Source organism: Pleurodeles waltl, chromosome 1_2 (assembly GCF_031143425.1).
Source record: "Pleurodeles waltl isolate 20211129_DDA chromosome 1_2, aPleWal1.hap1.20221129, whole genome shotgun sequence".
NCBI classification, from domain to species: Eukaryota; Metazoa; Chordata; class Amphibia; order Caudata; family Salamandridae; genus Pleurodeles; species Pleurodeles waltl.
The window spans coordinates 1,322,116,019-1,322,133,590 of NC_090437.1; the positions used below are offsets into that span (position 1 = coordinate 1,322,116,019).

Below are 17,572 nucleotides of genomic sequence, written 5' to 3' on the forward strand. Positions count from 1 at the left end.
CTGCGTATAACATGACTCAGGCTTCACAGCACACAACTAAAAGTGATAGAACAACATTCTTTGCATGACACTCGTCATGCTGGTGATTAATGGCTTCGGTTCCGTGGAAACACTTTCCCCACAGAGCTTCCTCTTAATTTGCATTGAAGGTTCTATATGTAGAGAGATCTCTACTCCAGCCTCACTCACTGAGTGTGGGGGATCCCACCTGAGCTGACACAAGAGAGCAGGAGGCAGCAGTGAGAGGTGACACCATCACTCACTGTGTGTGGGGGATCCCACCTGAGCTGACACAAGAGAGCAGGAGGCACTGAGGGGAGGCTCCATCACACACCGAGTGGCTGAGACCCCTCCTGAGCTCACAGAAGGCAGCAGCTGAAACCTAACACCGCATAATCAGACAGGAGGTGAGAGCAAAAGATGTGTGAGGATTCCAAGATGTATTCCCTTTGCTATAAAAGCGACTATATCAGCAGAAATCACCTGCTAAGTGTTTGTGTGCATGAGAAGTCTTAGGCAACAGAAGTTGTATTTGTAATAAATGTTTTGAGAGAAATTTTAATTGCAAAACCTTCTTTTATGTGGAAAACAACTTCTGCAAGGAAAGTTAAGCAAAGTTGTACACTCATAAACGTTCTCACACAGCGAAAAATGGTATTCCTCCAGCATGATAACCTCTCTCCTCGTGGTACTTCCACCATGGGAAACTGGGAGGTTTAAGGGTGGCCTTTCTGCCGTGCAACCCTTTGAACCCTGGGTCCAGATTTGGTAAATTAGAGGGTTTGCGAATGCTAAAACCCTTTTTGAAATATACCAAGCACATGTAACGCTTTTCTGAGTCTATAGAGAGGTTTCGGAAATCATTCCGAATTGGTATTTTGAAGGAGTGTGTTCAGGGCATCCCTTCCAAAAACCAGTTCCTCATGGTATGTATTAATGTTTTGCAACCAGATCCAGTAGCAAAACATAAATATTTTATCAACACCTCAAGAGAGGTGGTAACCCATTTGCAAATTCCCCTTGGTGAATGCTGATAAAAACATTTTTTTAGGTGTGGGCAGTGGTCCCTGGAACCACTGCTTACTCTTAAAAATCTTTAGACTTTCTTTTCTTCAATGTACCCCGTTTTCCATTAAGGAAAATGAGTTGCATTTTTAAAAGAAAATTATTTCTTTAGTTGAAAGCAATCACAGACATGGTGGTCTGCTGACACCAGCAGGTCACCATCCCTGTGATGTCAACACGCCATAGTGCGTCTCAATTTGTGACCTGTCTCATTAATAAATAAGATAGGCTGAAAGGGCCACATGTGCGAAGCATTTTTGTGGTCAGAAATGGGCAATCTGGCAAAATGTAGGTATGTACAAAACGCAAACTGCTATTGTATAACACATTATCGAATCGCAATCTGAGTTTGCAACTTGGTATTTGGAGGGGGCGTGTTTCAGGAGTCCCTTCCAAGTACCAAACCTGAATGGGATATATGAATGTTTTGTGACCGAATTACAGTTGCAAAACATTCATATTTTACCGACTCTTTGAGGGGGTGGTAACACATTCGCAAATGGAAAGCAGTCCCCAGGGGGCCCCTATCCCTCTGAGAATGGAAAACAAATGTTTTTTAGAACTCCTAAAAAAATTAAACAGCAACGTTTTCTTTTTTCTTTTTAAATGCATCCTGTTTTCCTTTAAGACATGATGGTCTGCTAACCTCAGCATGCCACAATCCCTGCGATGGCTATGATTTCTAGTGGGATGCAAATTGTGACCTACCTCATTAATATGTATGAAATAGGTCTCTTTGTGACCCAATAGGAATTGCTAATGAAATTCAAAAGAGCTTCATACATTAGGAATATGTATTTTGCAGAAAATCGCAATTAGGTATTCGCTAGTGCTAATAATGATACATCTGTCACTTTGTGTGCAAATTGCAACTATTTTTATCGAGATGAATTGTATATACATCTGGGCCACAGTGAGCTGCTCAAGTTCTGTGCACCAACACTCCTGATACCACCAGCAGACTCCTTCCAACGTCCTTGTCCCGCAGTATGACAGATACTTCTCTCGTACCAGAGAAAAGGCACATCACAGGTATTTCAAATATTCTCAGAGGAAGCGGCTACAATTTCTGCTTCACAATTTTAAATGCATGAAGTCATTGTACCACCCTGTGTATTTTATGTATTGCGGGCAATCATATGTGTTGACTTTGCTAAAGACGTGTTTTATGAAATTATTAATATATCAGATCTTAGGATTCGAAGAATTGTAAATTTTAACTTCACTGTTGCTTAATTCAGCCTTTTCAGAAGATTGAAAACCAAAGAGGAGCTATCCAAGAATGCAGCATGTGACTTATAGGCTTATAGGCATTACAGACAAAAGTAGCAAGCACTTAACTAGCAAAGGGTTCTTGCTGCATTGAATTAGTGCAACAGAGCCCTGCCTCAGACTTAGGCCCATATTTATACTTTTTTTGCGCCGCATGTGCGTCATTTGTTTACGCAAAAAAAGCGCAAACTAACAAAATATAATTGTATTTTGTAAGTTTGTGCCGCTTTTGCGTCAAAAAGTGACGCAAATGCGGCCCAAAAAAGTATAAACATGGGCCTTAATGTACTACATGCTGCAATGGGACACAATGCACTGTATCATCGGTATGCCACAACTGTCCTGGCAAAGTGGTTGAGATTTTATGAGAGGGAATAGGGTTTGTCATGGGTTATCCTAGTGCTTGTCTATCTTAGAGAGCAATGTCACAGCTCTACTACCCCCTCCAGATACAAACGTGATTTGTTCATTATTGAAAACTAACAATGCTTCTAGTAAGGTTATCTCCAGGCCACATGCTTGTACTGGAACCAGATCCGATGTACCCTCCATGAAGCCTGATTGCTTGATTGTGAGGATAAAGGGGCATATTTATATTTTTTTGTGCAAAACTGCACTAACACAGTTTTGCACCAAAATGTTTAGCACCAGCCATTTCTGAACACCAGCTGGGCACCATATTTATGTAATGGCGCAAGCCGGCACAAAGGGTAGACTAGCGTAAAAAAAATGACGTTAGGCGGGTGGGGCTGGTGGTATGGGAGAAGGGGGTTTTGCACCAAAGTATGAGGTTAGGCAGGTTAGAGTAAAACAAATATTCTAACCAGCCTAGCGTCATTTTCTGATGCAAAACCATCCATACCTTGACTCCTGTCTTGGAAAAGACAGGAGTCATGCCCACCACTCCACTGGCCAGCACAGGGGACCAGGGTCCCCTGGGCATGGCCATTGCACCCAGTGCCATGTAGGGGGGCCCATTTCAGGGCCCCCAATGGCACTTTAATAAAAATTAAAAAAAATACCTACCTGTACTTAACTATATTTACCTGGGATGGAGTCCCCCATCCTCTGCTGTCCCTCTGGTGTGGATGTCCCTGGGGCATGGGGAGGGCACCTGTGGGCTTATTCCATGGTGTTCCACCATGGAAATAGGCCCACAGGTCCCATAATGCCTTCCCTGACCCTGGTGTTAAATAATGGTGCAAACCAAGCTTGGCACCATTATTTGACCCCTCCCCCGTGCCTGATTTTAGCACAGGGGGATAAATATGGCGCTTATGCCATAGAGTAATTTTTTGTAATAGAACGCCTACCTTGCATCTCATTAATGTAAGGTAGGTTTCCACGTCCAAAAAGTGACTTTAACTCCATAAATTTGGCACTAGACGAGTCTAGCGCCAAAGTATAAATATATAGTGAGATTTGCACCAAATTTGTGTCAAAAAAATGTCACAAAGTTGGCGCAAAACACGTATAAATATGCCCCAAAGTGTTCTGAAGTGGCCACAAGAAGGAGTGCCTGACAAGGCACACAAATGTATAAGGAGAAGGTTTCATATCCACGACCTGTTGTTAACACAAACTGTCCCACCCACACACATCCACTCCCATGGTATGTGATTATGATTAGTATTAATGCAAACATATTTCTGCTCCTTGGCATGTAAGCCAAAGACTTGAACAATTTCAAGTTCATTGCTTTCAGTAACCAACCAGTCCATATGTACCATAGGGTACGATGTATAGTGTTTTTTGCAAATTGCTAATAAAGACCACATCAAAGAAAACAATGCCTTATGGTCCGTTGGGTGCACGTAGCAAATCAGCGGATGTGCAAAATAGGCTGAAGACAGTTAAAATCGGTGCCTAGTATACATTTTCTTCCACTCAGGTAGCTGCACTTCCGGTGAGAGGCAGGTGTTCAACTTCGGCATTGTACCCGTCAGCTCACACATTACACATATTGTATTGTATTGTATTGTAATCGTATTTATATAGCGCTTACAACCCCTGACGAGGCGTTGAAGCGCTTTTGGGTGAGTAGCACGCTACTCTGGAACCCAACAAGAATTAGTGATGGATTAGTATCGGGAAATAATGAGTACAGTTTTTGTATTCTTATGAGTTCATTTGAGCCGCGGATATGAGAGTTTGTTTGAAGAAAGAGAAACACGTCCTGCACCCTCAGGAGCTCATGACTGGCTTGAGTGTAGAGGCGCAGGGATGCTGTGGTGACCGTCCGCAGACATCAGGACATCCCACACTGCAGCCTTGTGCCACAGGACAATCGAAGCACCAAGCCCTGCCAAGCACAAGAGCAGGCTTTGTGGCCTCCCTCGCTCCCTCCTTCCTGACAGGTCTTGTATCAGCTGCAGAATTCTGAGATGTATCCACAATAAAAGCAAACACACGGTTGGAGGAGCTCAATGGTTTGCCCAGTAAACAATGAGAGCTGCTGCCGCATGCATGCAGTAGAGAGTCGGCTACACTTTTAAAACAAGCATTGGCAAAGCCAAAAGGTCTCACCTTGGATTTGCAAATTGCTTTTGATGGTGTTGTACATCATCAGGACACCTTGCAGAATCACCAGAATAATAAGGGTGCAATGACGCATGCATGTGAGAACACATGCGACCAACAGCAAAATCATACAGACAATATTTAGTAAAAAATTTTATTTACAGATTCCAGATGGCAGAATGCAATTGGATTGGTAAATGAAAAAGTAAATATTTTTTTAGTGGGAAAATGACAAAGAAAGGTCTGGTATTGAGGGGTGGATATAACGGAAAAGTGGGTGTGGGTGAGCAAGGGGCAAAGCACGACACCAAAAGTGGTGTGCAAGGAACAAAAGGGAGAGAACATCACAGAAGCACACAGACAAGAGAGGGAACCATGGGGCTTGGAGTGGGGAGTTATTTACAAGGGAACAGTGCAAGGATAAGTGTTAGCATAGAAACAGAGCAATATGCAGTGGGAAGGATAAGAGAATCAGACACATACACTGGTGGAGTGTTTAAACAAAAAGAATCAAGGCAGAGCAGCCTGAAGAGGGAAGAAAAGAAGACAGACAAGAGAGCGCAAAACAGAGCAGAAGGGAGGTAGAGAAGCAAACAGAGTCAGCTGGAAAAAACATGCACCCTTGTGTAAGCTTAAGCAAAAATCAATCAATCAGGGGATTTGTACAGCGCACAACTCACCCTTGAGGGTCTCAAGCCGCTGAGGAGGGGAGAAGGTGGGGGGAGGTGCTGCTACTGCTCGAACAGTCAGGTCTTGAGAAGTTTCCTGAAGGTAAGGAGGTCTTTGGTCTGGTGCAGGTGGGTGGGAAGAGTGTTCCACGTTTTGGCAGCGAGGTGTGTGAGAAAGTAGCCTCTTTCTAGCCTTGTTACCCCCACTTTTGGCCTGTTTGTGAGTGTATGTCAGGGTGTTTTCACTGTCTCACTGGGATCCTGCTAGCCAGGGCCCAGTGCTCATAGTGAAAACCCTATGTTTTCAGTATGTTTGTTATGTGTCACTGGGACCCTGCTAGTCATGACCCCAGTGCTCATAAGTTTGTGGCCTATATATGTGTGTTCCCTGTGTGGTGCCTAACTGTCTCACTGAGGCTCTGCTAACCAGAACCTCAGTGGTTATGCTCTCTCATTTCTTTCAAATTGTCACTAAAAGGCTAGTGACCAATTTTACCAATTTACATTGGCTTACTGGAACACCCTTATAATTCCCTAGTATGTGGTACTGAGGTACCCAGGGTATTGGGGTTCCAGGAGATCCCTATGGGCTGCAGCATTTCTTTTGCCACCCATAGGGAGCTCTGACAATTCTTACACAGGCCTGCCACTGCAGCCTGAGTGAAATAACGTCCATGTTATTTCACAGCCATTTTACACTGCACTTAAGTAACTTATAAGTCACCTATATGTCTAACCTTTACCTGGTAAAGGTTAGGTGCAAAGTTACTTAGTGTGAGGGCACCCTGGCACTAGCCAAGGTGCCCCCACATTGTTCAGGGCCAATTCCCTGAACTTTGTGAGTGCGGGGACACCATTACACGCGTGCACTACATATAGGTAGCTTCACAATGGTAACTCCGAATATGGCCATGTAACATGTCTAAGATCATGGCATTGCCCCCTCTATGCCATCCTGGCATTGTTGGCACAATTCCATGATCCCAGTGGTCTGTAGCACAGACCCTGGTACTGCCAAACTGCCTTTCCTGGGGTTTCACTGCAGCTGCTGCTGCTGCCAACCCCTCAGACAGTTTTCTGCCCCCCTGGGGTCAAGCCAGGCTTGTCCCAGGATAGCAGAACAAAGGACTTCCTCTGAGAGAGGGTGTTACACCCTCTCCCTTTGGAAAATGGTGTGAAGGCAGGGGATGAGTAGCCTCGCCCAGCCTCTGGAAATGCTTTCTTGGGCACAGATGTGCCCAATTCTGCATAAGCCAGTCTACACCGGTTCAGGGACCCCTTAGCCCTGCTCTGGCGCGAAACTGGACAAAGGAAAGGGGAGTGACCACTCCCCTGACCTGCACCTCCCCTGGGAGGTGTCCAGAGCTCCTCCAGTGTGCTCCAGACCTCTGCCATCTTGGAAACAGAGGTGCTGCTGGCACACTGGACTGCTCTGAGTGGCCAGTGCCACCAGGTGATGTCAGAGACTCCTTCTGATAGGCTCCTTCAGGTGTTAGTAGCCTATCCTCTCTCCTAGGTAGCCAAACCCTCTTTTCTGGCTATTTCGGGTCTCTGTCTCTGGGGAAACTTTAGATAACGAATGCAAGAGCTCATCAGAGTTCCTCTGCATCTCTCTCTTCACCTTCTGCCAAGGAATCGACTGCTGACTGCGCTGGAAGCCTGCAAAACTGCAACATAGTAGCAAAGACGACTACTGCAACTCTGTAACGCTGATCCTGCCGCCTTCTCGACTGTTTTCCTGGTGGTGCATGCTGTGGGGGTAGTCTGCCTCCTCTCTGCACTAGAAGCTGTGAAGAAATCTCCCGTGGGTCGACGGAATCTTCCCCCTGCAACCGCAGGCACCAAAAAGCTGCATTACCGGTCCCTTGGGTCTCCTCTTAGCACGACGAGCGAGGTCCCTTGAATCCAGCAACTCTGTCCAAGTGACTCCCACAGTCCAGTGACTCTTCAGTCCAAGTTTGGTGGAGGTAAGTCCTTGCCTCCCCACGCCAGACTGCATTGTTGGTAACCGCGACTTTTGCAACTTCTCTGGCCCCTGTGCACTTCCGGCGGAAATCCTTTGTGCACAGCCAAGCCTGGGTCCACGGCACTCTAACCTGAATTGCACGACTTTCTAAGTTGGTCTCCGGCGACGTGGGCCTCCTTTGTGTAACTTCGGGTGAGCACCTTTTCACGCATCCTTGTAGTGCCTGTTTCTGGCACTTCTCCGGGTGCTACCTGCTCCTGAGAGGGCTCCTTGTCTTGCTCGACGTCCCCTCTACCTCCTGGTCCAATTTGCGACCTCCTGGTCCCTCCTGGGCCACAGCAGTGTCCAAAAACGCTAACCGCACGATTTGCAGCTAGCAAGGCTTGTTGGCGTTCTTTCGGCGGGAAAACACTTCTGCACGACTCTCCACGGCGAGCGGGATCCGTCCACCAAAGGGAAGTCTCTAGCCCTTTTCGTTCCTGCAGAAACCTCTGCTTCTTCTGTCCAGTAGAAGCTTCTTTGCACCCACAGCTGGCATTTCCTGGGCATTTGCCCATCTCCGACTTGCTTGTGACTTTTGGACTTGGTCCCCTTGTTCCACAGGTACCCTAGATTGGAAATCCATCGTTGTTGCATTGTTGGTTTGTGTCTTTCCTGCATTATTCCTCTATCACGACTTCTTTGTCTTCTGGGGAACTTTAGTGCACTTTGCACTCACTTTTCAGGGTCTTGGGGAGGGCTAATTTTCTAACTCTCACTATTTTCTAATAGTCCCAGCGACCCTCTACAAGGTCACATAGGTTTGGGGTCCATTCGTGGTTCGCATTCCACTTTTGGAGTATATGGTTTGTGTTGCCCCTATCCCTATGTGTCCCCATTGCATCCTATTGTAACTATACATTGTTTGCACTGTTTTCTAAGACTATACTGCATATTTTTAGTACTGTGTACATATAACTTTTGTATATTTGCTATCCTCACTCTGAGGGTACACTCTGAGATACTTTGGCATATTGTCATAAAAAATAAAGTACCTTTATTTTTAGTATAACTGTGTATTGTGTTTTCTCATGATATTGTGCAAGTGACACTTGTGGTACTGTAGTAGCTTCACACGTCTCCTAGTTCAGCCTAAGCTGCTCTGCTAAGCTACCATTATGTATCAGCCTAAGCTGCTAGACACCCTATACACTAATAAGGGATACCTGGGCCTGGTGCAAGGTGCAAGTACCCCTACGTACTCACTACAAGCCAGTCCAGCCTCCTACAAGGTGTAGTTCTGCGGACACGTGGGACAGTTGGACGGGCGAGATCAGCGGAGCGGAGATGCCGGGTCGGGGTGTAGAAGGAGAGTCTTCTGTTGAGGTATTCTGGTCCAGTGTTGTGCAGTGCTTTGTGAGCGTGGGTGAGGAAAGAAGTAGTTCCCTAAAAGTGAGCAGTGGCAGCATATGCTACAGGAGAGGGATAAACACAAGATGCACAAGGCAAGTCATTAAATAAGAAGCAATTAAATGAAAGGGACATTAAAGCCAATCAGTGCTAAGCAGTGGGTGGGCTTTAAACCCACTGTACACTCTTGATACAACTGACAGCAAATCTTTTACAACCAGACAGCTTGCACTGTTTGGTAGGCTTGACCTAGTTAGTGGATATCAGACAGCTATCAGGTGTGCTAGTGGTTTTGTCATGTTGGGATAGTGGGTGATTTGCTTAGAGTCATCTCCAGTTGAATTATGAGCTGAACCTGAGAGTAGTCTCTAGCAGATGCCTCTTCCCCTGGACATAGTGACAGCGAAGAGCTGAACCTCAAGACAGGCTTCACCAATTGCTGGTACCTAGGCTATGGGCCTGATTTAGAAGTCAGTGGGTGGAATACTCAGTCACAGGTCTGCAAAGGCTTTCATTTCTTAACGGTCCGAATCACTATTTCAGGCCATTAAGAAATGCTAAATGGGCTTTTCTGATGTACAAAACCCTTTAGGGAATCTCAAATTACAATTTCTATCCAGCAGCAATCGTAATTTGTGATCCTCTAAAAAGGAAATCGCAACAGTGGATTGGCTATTTGTAATTCCTATTCAGATGTACAAAGCATTTCCTGAATGCGAATTGTGCATTTAGTAAATGCAATTACCATCGACTTCAAGTCAATGGTAACCAAATGCAACTTGAAAAAAGCACCCCAAGATGCTTTTTTTTAAAGTGCAATAGAGCACACACATACTCCAAGGGAATATGTGTGCTCTACATATTTTTGTGGTGCATCACAGGGGGCTTTTTGCCCATAGCTTTCTTGGTTTTGCATCTCCAAAATAGTGATTTCCTAATAGAAAATCACTATTTTGGAAATGCAAAACTGATCCATTGTCACTAATGGCATGGGACTTCTTAATTGTGATTTTCTAACACGAAATCGATATTTTGACACATATCATTTTGTATTTCCTAAATAGCAATTTCTATTTAGTATATTTAATTGATGAAATAGTGCACCTATTTACATCTGGCCCATAATGAGGTCATGAAACGGCAGAAGGGATATCCATCACGTTTGTGACCGAGTATTCCCATCCGCCATGACATAAATCAGGCCCTATGGCTTTTGTCACCACTCCACTGTCAGGTCCTACACTGTTGCAGACAGCAATGAACAACCCCCTCTCATCATCCAAGTTTATACTGCAACTCCACTCCACACAAGCACACCAAGGTGAGTGAAGACACAGGCATGGAGCTAAGTGGTTACTGAAAAACCCACTTGTAAGCAGAGAAGACTTTTCTGATGCTTTAAACCCAGCAAGGGAGAAATACAGGAGTAAACTATATAAACCTCGGTTAACCTGAGATACAAGCATTCTAAATCTGCTATTTGTGCTTCTCAGGCACTTGACTATGACAGTCTCTGATCCTGCAAACTTTATCATCTTTCTAATCAAACTTTTCCAGCTTTGCACATTTTAGGCATAATGCTGTAAATGAATGTCATAGCTTCAGATATTTAGGGTTTTAATTTTGTGTATTTTGTATATAATTGATAAATTGTATTTTTGTCTGCCCTTCTATTTAGAAAGAAGACCCAGCTAGAAGTTCACTCAAACCATGGGACTACGAATACTCATTTACTCACTGGCCATCACGCTGTCCATCCTGGAAGGTTCCTATTCTGGCCCAGTTGCCTTTTACAGTAAGTTGTCTGAGACAGAAGTATGACTTAAGTCATGATAAACAGTGACTTCATACAGTGACAGTGGTGATCATGAGTCTATTAAACATCTCCCCCCACAGCAAAAGGGTGAAAGGCCATCTCAACCTTTCAAAGAGTAATAAGAACAAAGATCACAGGTTCAGTGGTCGATTCATTCTTTGGAAGTACCCTAGATTTCATGCAGTCAATGCCACACTCCAAATATGCTGCAGCTCTCATCTTTAAGGATGTCTCCATAGTCCACATGCTCTGAGATGGTGCTTAAGCCTTATTTAGAGATGATCAGGGAAGACTTTATTCTCTGACCTGCTTATGATTCAGGAACAAACAACAGTTTGCACTCGATCTGGAGCTAAAATATGGGCAAAATCACTTCCCTGCAGGTTTTTCAACTTCTTAAAACAGGGTTGAACTTTATTACCAGGTTAAAAGAAACTGGTGCAGCAGAAAGTTGTAGCAATTAATATATGATAAATGAGAGCCCCAGGGCCACAGAGCAGAGTACATCCATATGGGTAAAGTCATAGCTTAGGCAGTTAATTCAAAGGAGTAAAGCCACATGTGTCCCTGTCTAAGGGCACAGAACAGCGCTCATCTATGTGTGCATCTATGGGGGCAAATTTATGAAAAGTGGTGCATCATGTGATGATGCGCAACTTTTCTTGCGCCCCACTGCGCCTCCTAACACCACCATGTGTGTGCTTTATTTATGATATGGTGCACCATGTCGCATGTTAGCGAACTAGCATCATAAATGTTTCCGCGTGTTTGGTGCTTTGCAGGATTAGCACCAAAAATGATGGTACTAATCCTGCAAAGTGACAGGAAGCCGATTGAAAACAATAGCAGCCTCATTTCAACCCCTGCCTTAGGCAGGTGTTAAAATGACGCTACAAATGGCGGAGTGGAATCTCGTAGATTCCAATGCTCCATTTCCCTGGGCCTTCTTACACCCTCCTTGCATATATTTTTCCTGGCGCAGGTATAATGTGGCGCATGGGTTTACCAAGTGGTGCAATGTGGGCATTGCACCACTTTGTAAATATGGCGTGGCGTTTTTGCCAACCTTACACCACATTAGCGTAAAAAATTACGCTAATGTGTAGCGCGAGGTGGTGATAAGGGCTTCTTAAATCTGGCCCACTGTTTGAACAGTTAACAGAAAAAGAGGAAAGCCGTATGTGTCTCTAAAGGTGCAGATAAGAGTTTATTCATGTGTGTAAACGCATATGTTAAGTAGGTAATTGCAAAGAACTAAAACCAAATGTGCCTCTATGGGCACAGAGCAGGGCTCATCAATGTGTGTAGAGTCATGGTTTGGGCAGTCAGTAGACCCCCTTCTCCCATACCGCCAACCCCACCCGGCTAACGTTATTTTTTTTATGCTAGCCAACCCTTTGCACCGGCTTGCATTATTCCATAAGTATGGTGCTCGGCTGGTGCTCAGGAATGGCACAAGCCAGTGCTAAACTTTTTGGTGCAAAACTGCAAGTATAAATATGCCCCTTGATCCCCACGGGGGGACAGCACCTGCAAGCTAAATGGTTTACTGCCCTAACCTGAGGGCCTTGAATCTTAGTTTCAAGTTATTGAAATACCTACAGGTGAGGTGTGGGGAGGGGGAAGCAGGCTGGTATGAGTTGATGACTGCCCATGCATGCTTGCGCTTGTCTAGTGTAGCTCTATCTAAATGACCAAAGACAGAGGTGTTTTTTGATGCCCATTTTAAATGCAGGTTGACTTAGGTTTATGTTCCTTAGGTTCTTCGGATTCAGTAATAACAAACAATCTTTGAAAAAAAGGCTGTGCAATTGAGTGGGCCTTCTGATGCTGATATTGGCTTGTAACAGTGCTTGTAGTGAGACAGCCCTACCCCACTGCAGCTTATGGTACAGATTAAAAAAGGCTCCAGAGCCAACAGCACGCTGACTAAGAAGGCCCAGTCCATGCCTTAGCTGGGCGGTGCATGAAGTCAGTTTCGATTACCCATTGACTGCCAGGGCCTCATAACTGTTCCTTGTTTCAGTATTGTACAGCAACCTAGCATTGGGTATATTTGAAATGATCGGCGCGGGGAGAGGCTCAGTACTTTGGTCTATAAAGATGTCCGACTGGCATGGCTCTAATAGAACCAGGAATGAAGGTCAATTGGTGGAGACATTGTAGGAGAGATCTAACAATAAGATGATTTTATTAAATTTATAATAATGCACTCCCCTGAGGATTCCTTTCCATGAATACTAATCCAGGAAGGCCTGAGTAAAAGGATTACTGCTAATAAATCATATGACCACCCATAATTTGTTTTAAGCCAATGTTTTGTCTTATTTTTTAATGTAGAATGATGTTTCCTATTCAAAGGTACTATCATGTATACATCCTTCAGAGCTACAATGTATGGTGTACATTCTGGAAGAGGTTGTGGATAAACACTGCCTGCCTTATATGGTGGACTTTTCTCTCGATTAGGTGTGGATGGAAAAGCTAGGGTGGGACCCTTGCAGTAACAGCTAAGGTATTCTAGTAAGGAGGAAAATTGGAGATAGTGACTTCTTGTTGCATCTCATGTGCAATTTGCACTGAAAGAACCTGGTGCACATGCAATGAAAGGAGACGAGGCAGAGTTTCTTGTGGATTACTAATGCCATGTGAGGGTTCTTTATGTTCGTTTAGTTTTCATCCATTACTTTTAATTTTTCTAGGACAGCAGTACAGAAATATTTGAACAAACCCTCCAACTTATCAAAATATTTGGAGCAATAATCTTTTAGGCTAGACTCCAACTCGGACAGATCCTTCAGGGCTCTCTCCTGTCTACTATCTGCCTCCTCTTAGGATTCCCATGTCTACTAGTATGTTTCACTATTTTAGACACTGTGATGACCTTGTAATTTACAATAGCCTAACAGCAGTGTCTCACTTTCATTGCTATAATAACTTGTGCTTGGGTTAAGCAGCCGTTGAACAGGATGGGCACTCGTGTCACCTGGAAGATATTACATACTCTCTCATCTGGATCATCACATATAAGATCAATGGATCACTCCAGATACTTTTGTTATTCTAATGATGTGTACATTGCTCATTTGGTTTCTTCATTCTACATAGCTTAGAAAACAGTTTTCTTTTGTTAAAAATAGGAATTTTTTAAATTAGAATATGAACCTCTCATGAAAGTTTGGTTTTGTGAGACAGATTAGCTGAGCAACAGAAGCAAAAGATTCCATGTTTATGTTTCAGAATGAATGTGTTAACCACTTCAACTGGACATCATTTACCCCAGATTTTTGTTGGTACTTATTGTATTCTCTCATGTTTAATGGTCAGTAACATAATAAAACATTTTCTCTGAAACTGTTTTCTCTAGGACGCAAGAGGGAAATAGATTGTAAATCATCAGCTGCTAATCTTAATGAAGCAGTCAGGAGTGTCACTAAAGCCCAGGATGTGAGGTTGGAAACTGAGCTGATGATGAAACCCTACGCCAGCTGGGAAGAGTTTCTGATGCCCGCCCCCATCTCCATCGCTATCCTAGGAGAGCTAGCAGCCATTTCGTCAGCCCAGGGGGACTTCTCTATCAACCTGAATCCACCAGAAAAAGGCTTCACATACATGAAATACCCAGAGTCATTTTCTGCCACCCTAATGCAGGTTTGCAATAAAGCCTGGGTTTCCTTCAGCACAGCAAACAAAAACATGGATCAGATCAGGCTCCTAACAGGTTCCATGCCAAGTGCCACCAAAGAAATAATCATGATTCTGTTCCAGAAGACGGAAACTGTTAATGCCCTTCTCCCACAGCGCCTTAGCGCTTTTCTTAGTGTATCCAATGAATGCATCTCATTAGCTAAGTCTGTGGAGTTAAGTTTTAGTGAGACCATTCATCTAATCCAGGAGGTGCTTGAAGCTTGTCTGAATTCCAAGAAGGGCTACGAGAAGAAGCTGACTGATGTGAAGATTGCACTGGAGCAGCTCACCATAAGAGAAGCATCTACAAACAAATCTGTACACATGGCAGAGGAGTTCAGAAAGTCTACTGAGACACAACTAAAAGATGCATCAGATGCTTATAAGGACGCTTTGAAGAAAGTGCCCTCTGTGTGGGAAACCATGGCAGCCAATTTTGTTGGAGGCCTTCTTGAAGGACTGTCTATAATTAAATACAATAATGAGGACAATGTGCGTGGCAGAGATAATCCTGTCAGTGGGACTGCTGGCACGGGTGATGTGAAGTCCATGCAGGCGACAAACAATATTTGCTCCAGGTCCAATCAAATGACAGTTATCACAGAAGGACTTCGAAAGGTCTTAGACAGTAAGGGGGAAACCATCAACATGAAGATTGTTTATGATGAGAAAGAGAAGGAAGTGACAACAAACTATATAAAACGACTGATATTGTCTTTGAAAAAGGATATAGAGGATGAAGTTGAGTGTAACGCACAAACAAAAATGGATGCTGTTTTACAATCTGGTATTGCTATTTGTGAAGACTTGGAAAGAGCTGCATTAGCTAATAATACAGATGAGAAGGAATTGAGATCAATTGTTCAAAAGATACAGACTTTATTTAGCAACTCATTAAAAGTTGACTCATATTGTAAATCAATGACTAATTCTCAGCCTTTGCAGCAAAAGCCACCAAATGCAGCCAGCACTCAGGGTCGTGTTGGCATAGGCACTCAGTCTGCACAAATGGCACAAGCACGAGTGGAGCAAGCCACACTTCAATTAGAAAAAACTCAGCAAATGTACAAGGAATCCTTCGAGAACCTCAAAAAAGAAAATGAAAAACTAACATTGATCCTGGTTGAAATGAGGAGCCATAAACTGGAGCAGATTGATTTTGACACAGCCAAAAAGATGCTCATTAAAGGCCTGGATGCCCTGGGAAAGGTGAAGGAGCAGTGGGAGAAGATGATACGCTTCTTTCAGATGATATCCAACCTCATTAATTCCTGCCTAGGAAAAAATGTCAATGAATTAGTGCAGTCCGTCAAATCGGTGCAGAGCATTCCCAACTATTCTAACGATGCCTTTGTGAAGGACATGTTGTACAACCAAGCATTCAAAGCCAGCAATGTTGCAAACTTAGTCAACATGATCTCATCTACCTACTGCGAGGTGTCCCAACGCTACCTTATGGACCGCGTGAGCGCTTTAGGAAGACTGCTCACCATGAATCCCTCAAATCCTGCATTCCAAATCGAGCGTGAGAAGTTACAAAGTGGTTGTGCAGAGGCACAAAATTCAATCCAAGAGTTAGTGATTTCAAAAAAACAAGAGTTTGACATGAGTTTAGAGGCAAGAGTTGATGCAATCAATTGTCAGCTGGGGGCAGCCATCCCACCCATGTCAACAGTGGAAAAGAAGCGCATCAGTGAGGCTGTAAATGCAGGGGCAAGATCAGTGGAAGATTCAAGGAACATGGATCAAGACATGTCTAGCTTTGTCTAGGACACCAAATATGTTCTATTTAAGTCACGATCAATCCTGTAAGCTTTGGTTTGGAGTTGATGGGTGAAAGATATTTCTATTCCTATGGATTTCAGTAGCAGACAATTTACATTTGGTGTATCACTTTTCTTGCTCCAAATAAATAATTTCTATTCATTTAAAAGTGTGCCTGATATTAAAATTGTGCCTGATAAGTCACTCTTTGGAAATCACATTACATGCAGGTATCAAGCTGCAATAGCTAACCTATGTGCACTGGTATGTTAGATACCTTCATGCATGAACTCAAAGTCATGCTAAACACCTCTGCCTCGAAATGAAAACCTTGGTCTATAAGGAGGGATATGAACGGCCACAAGATACATCTGCTATTGAACTCATAGGTATGTGCGTGGACTCAACAGACTCAAATATCCTGGTCTTTGAAATCAAACTAGTGACAGGTGCCTGATTCCAGTGCCTTGTTCTGACCAGGAATTCTGAATTTAAAGCACCACTGCCTCAGAATTGCTTAGTACAAGGTTGCCAGACCAATCATTCGGCAGACCTAGGCCCAGATTTGTAAAAATGTCACGGAACACATGGTAGCACCTAAAGTTGCTGCGCTGCGTCGAGTGACAGGGAGAGAAAGGAGAAATAAAAGTATTTCTTCTTTTATTGTCTGATTTCAAGTGGCACAAAGCCCTGTCTAGTATTGTTAGTAGATAGACTTTTGTGTGAAAAACCATGTACGACCTGTGGAATGCCCCCTTGATGCAGATTAATGCAGAGCTGTGCTTTGTTCTGGATTGCTTTACTTTTTCTTAGCAAATAGCAATTTGTGTTGGCTTGTAAATGCCACAAAGGATTTTGCGTTAGACTTGCATTAAAAAGCAACACAAACCTGATGCAAAACAGTTGTAAATCTAGGCCAAAATGTGTTAGGTCGGCGTTCAACTTTTGAGCATCATACTTTGGGTACTATTGGGTATGAGCTAATCATGTTAAAGGCCTCCCATAGGATGTTCACAGACAACAGTATAATTATTTTGCAGTACATTAGCTCCAGTATATTATCCTAAACCATGGGAGTGCTTTGTTTTGTATCTATTGTAATCTAAAACAGTAAGATTTTCTGTATAGGATTTCATTTAGTTTTCAGTTCTACTTCTTTAGTGGGGATGTTTTCTTATTTCTAAAACTAAAACAAACCTAAGGATGATGACTGACTACCTTCTATGGGCCCTGGGTCCCAAACATATCACCACTGCTGCTGTGTCCTTGATGCTATCTTCGTTTACAGAAAGAGGCTGCTACGAGATCTTGATCATATACATACTACCACTGCTTCTGTGTGTGTGGTGTTCTCTTTATTTACAGGCAGTACCTGCTATGTGAGGAGGATCCTACACATAGTGCAACTGCTGCTGTGTGCTTGAT

At 43.7% G+C, this 17,572-nt stretch overlaps 1 protein-coding gene across 1 annotated transcript; it reads left to right on the plus strand.

Annotated features, from left to right (window-relative positions):
- Positions 1-201: 201 nt before the first annotated feature.
- Positions 202-16,275, plus strand: LOC138296267 (uncharacterized). Its single transcript, XM_069235223.1, has 3 exons — positions 202-407; positions 10,559-10,675; positions 14,064-16,275. Exons 2-3 carry the CDS (start codon positions 10,591-10,593, stop codon positions 16,151-16,153), a joined length of 2,175 nt encoding a protein of 724 aa, XP_069091324.1. The 5' UTR covers positions 202-407; positions 10,559-10,590; the 3' UTR covers positions 16,154-16,275.
- The last annotated feature ends 1,297 nt before the right edge of the window (positions 16,276-17,572 follow it).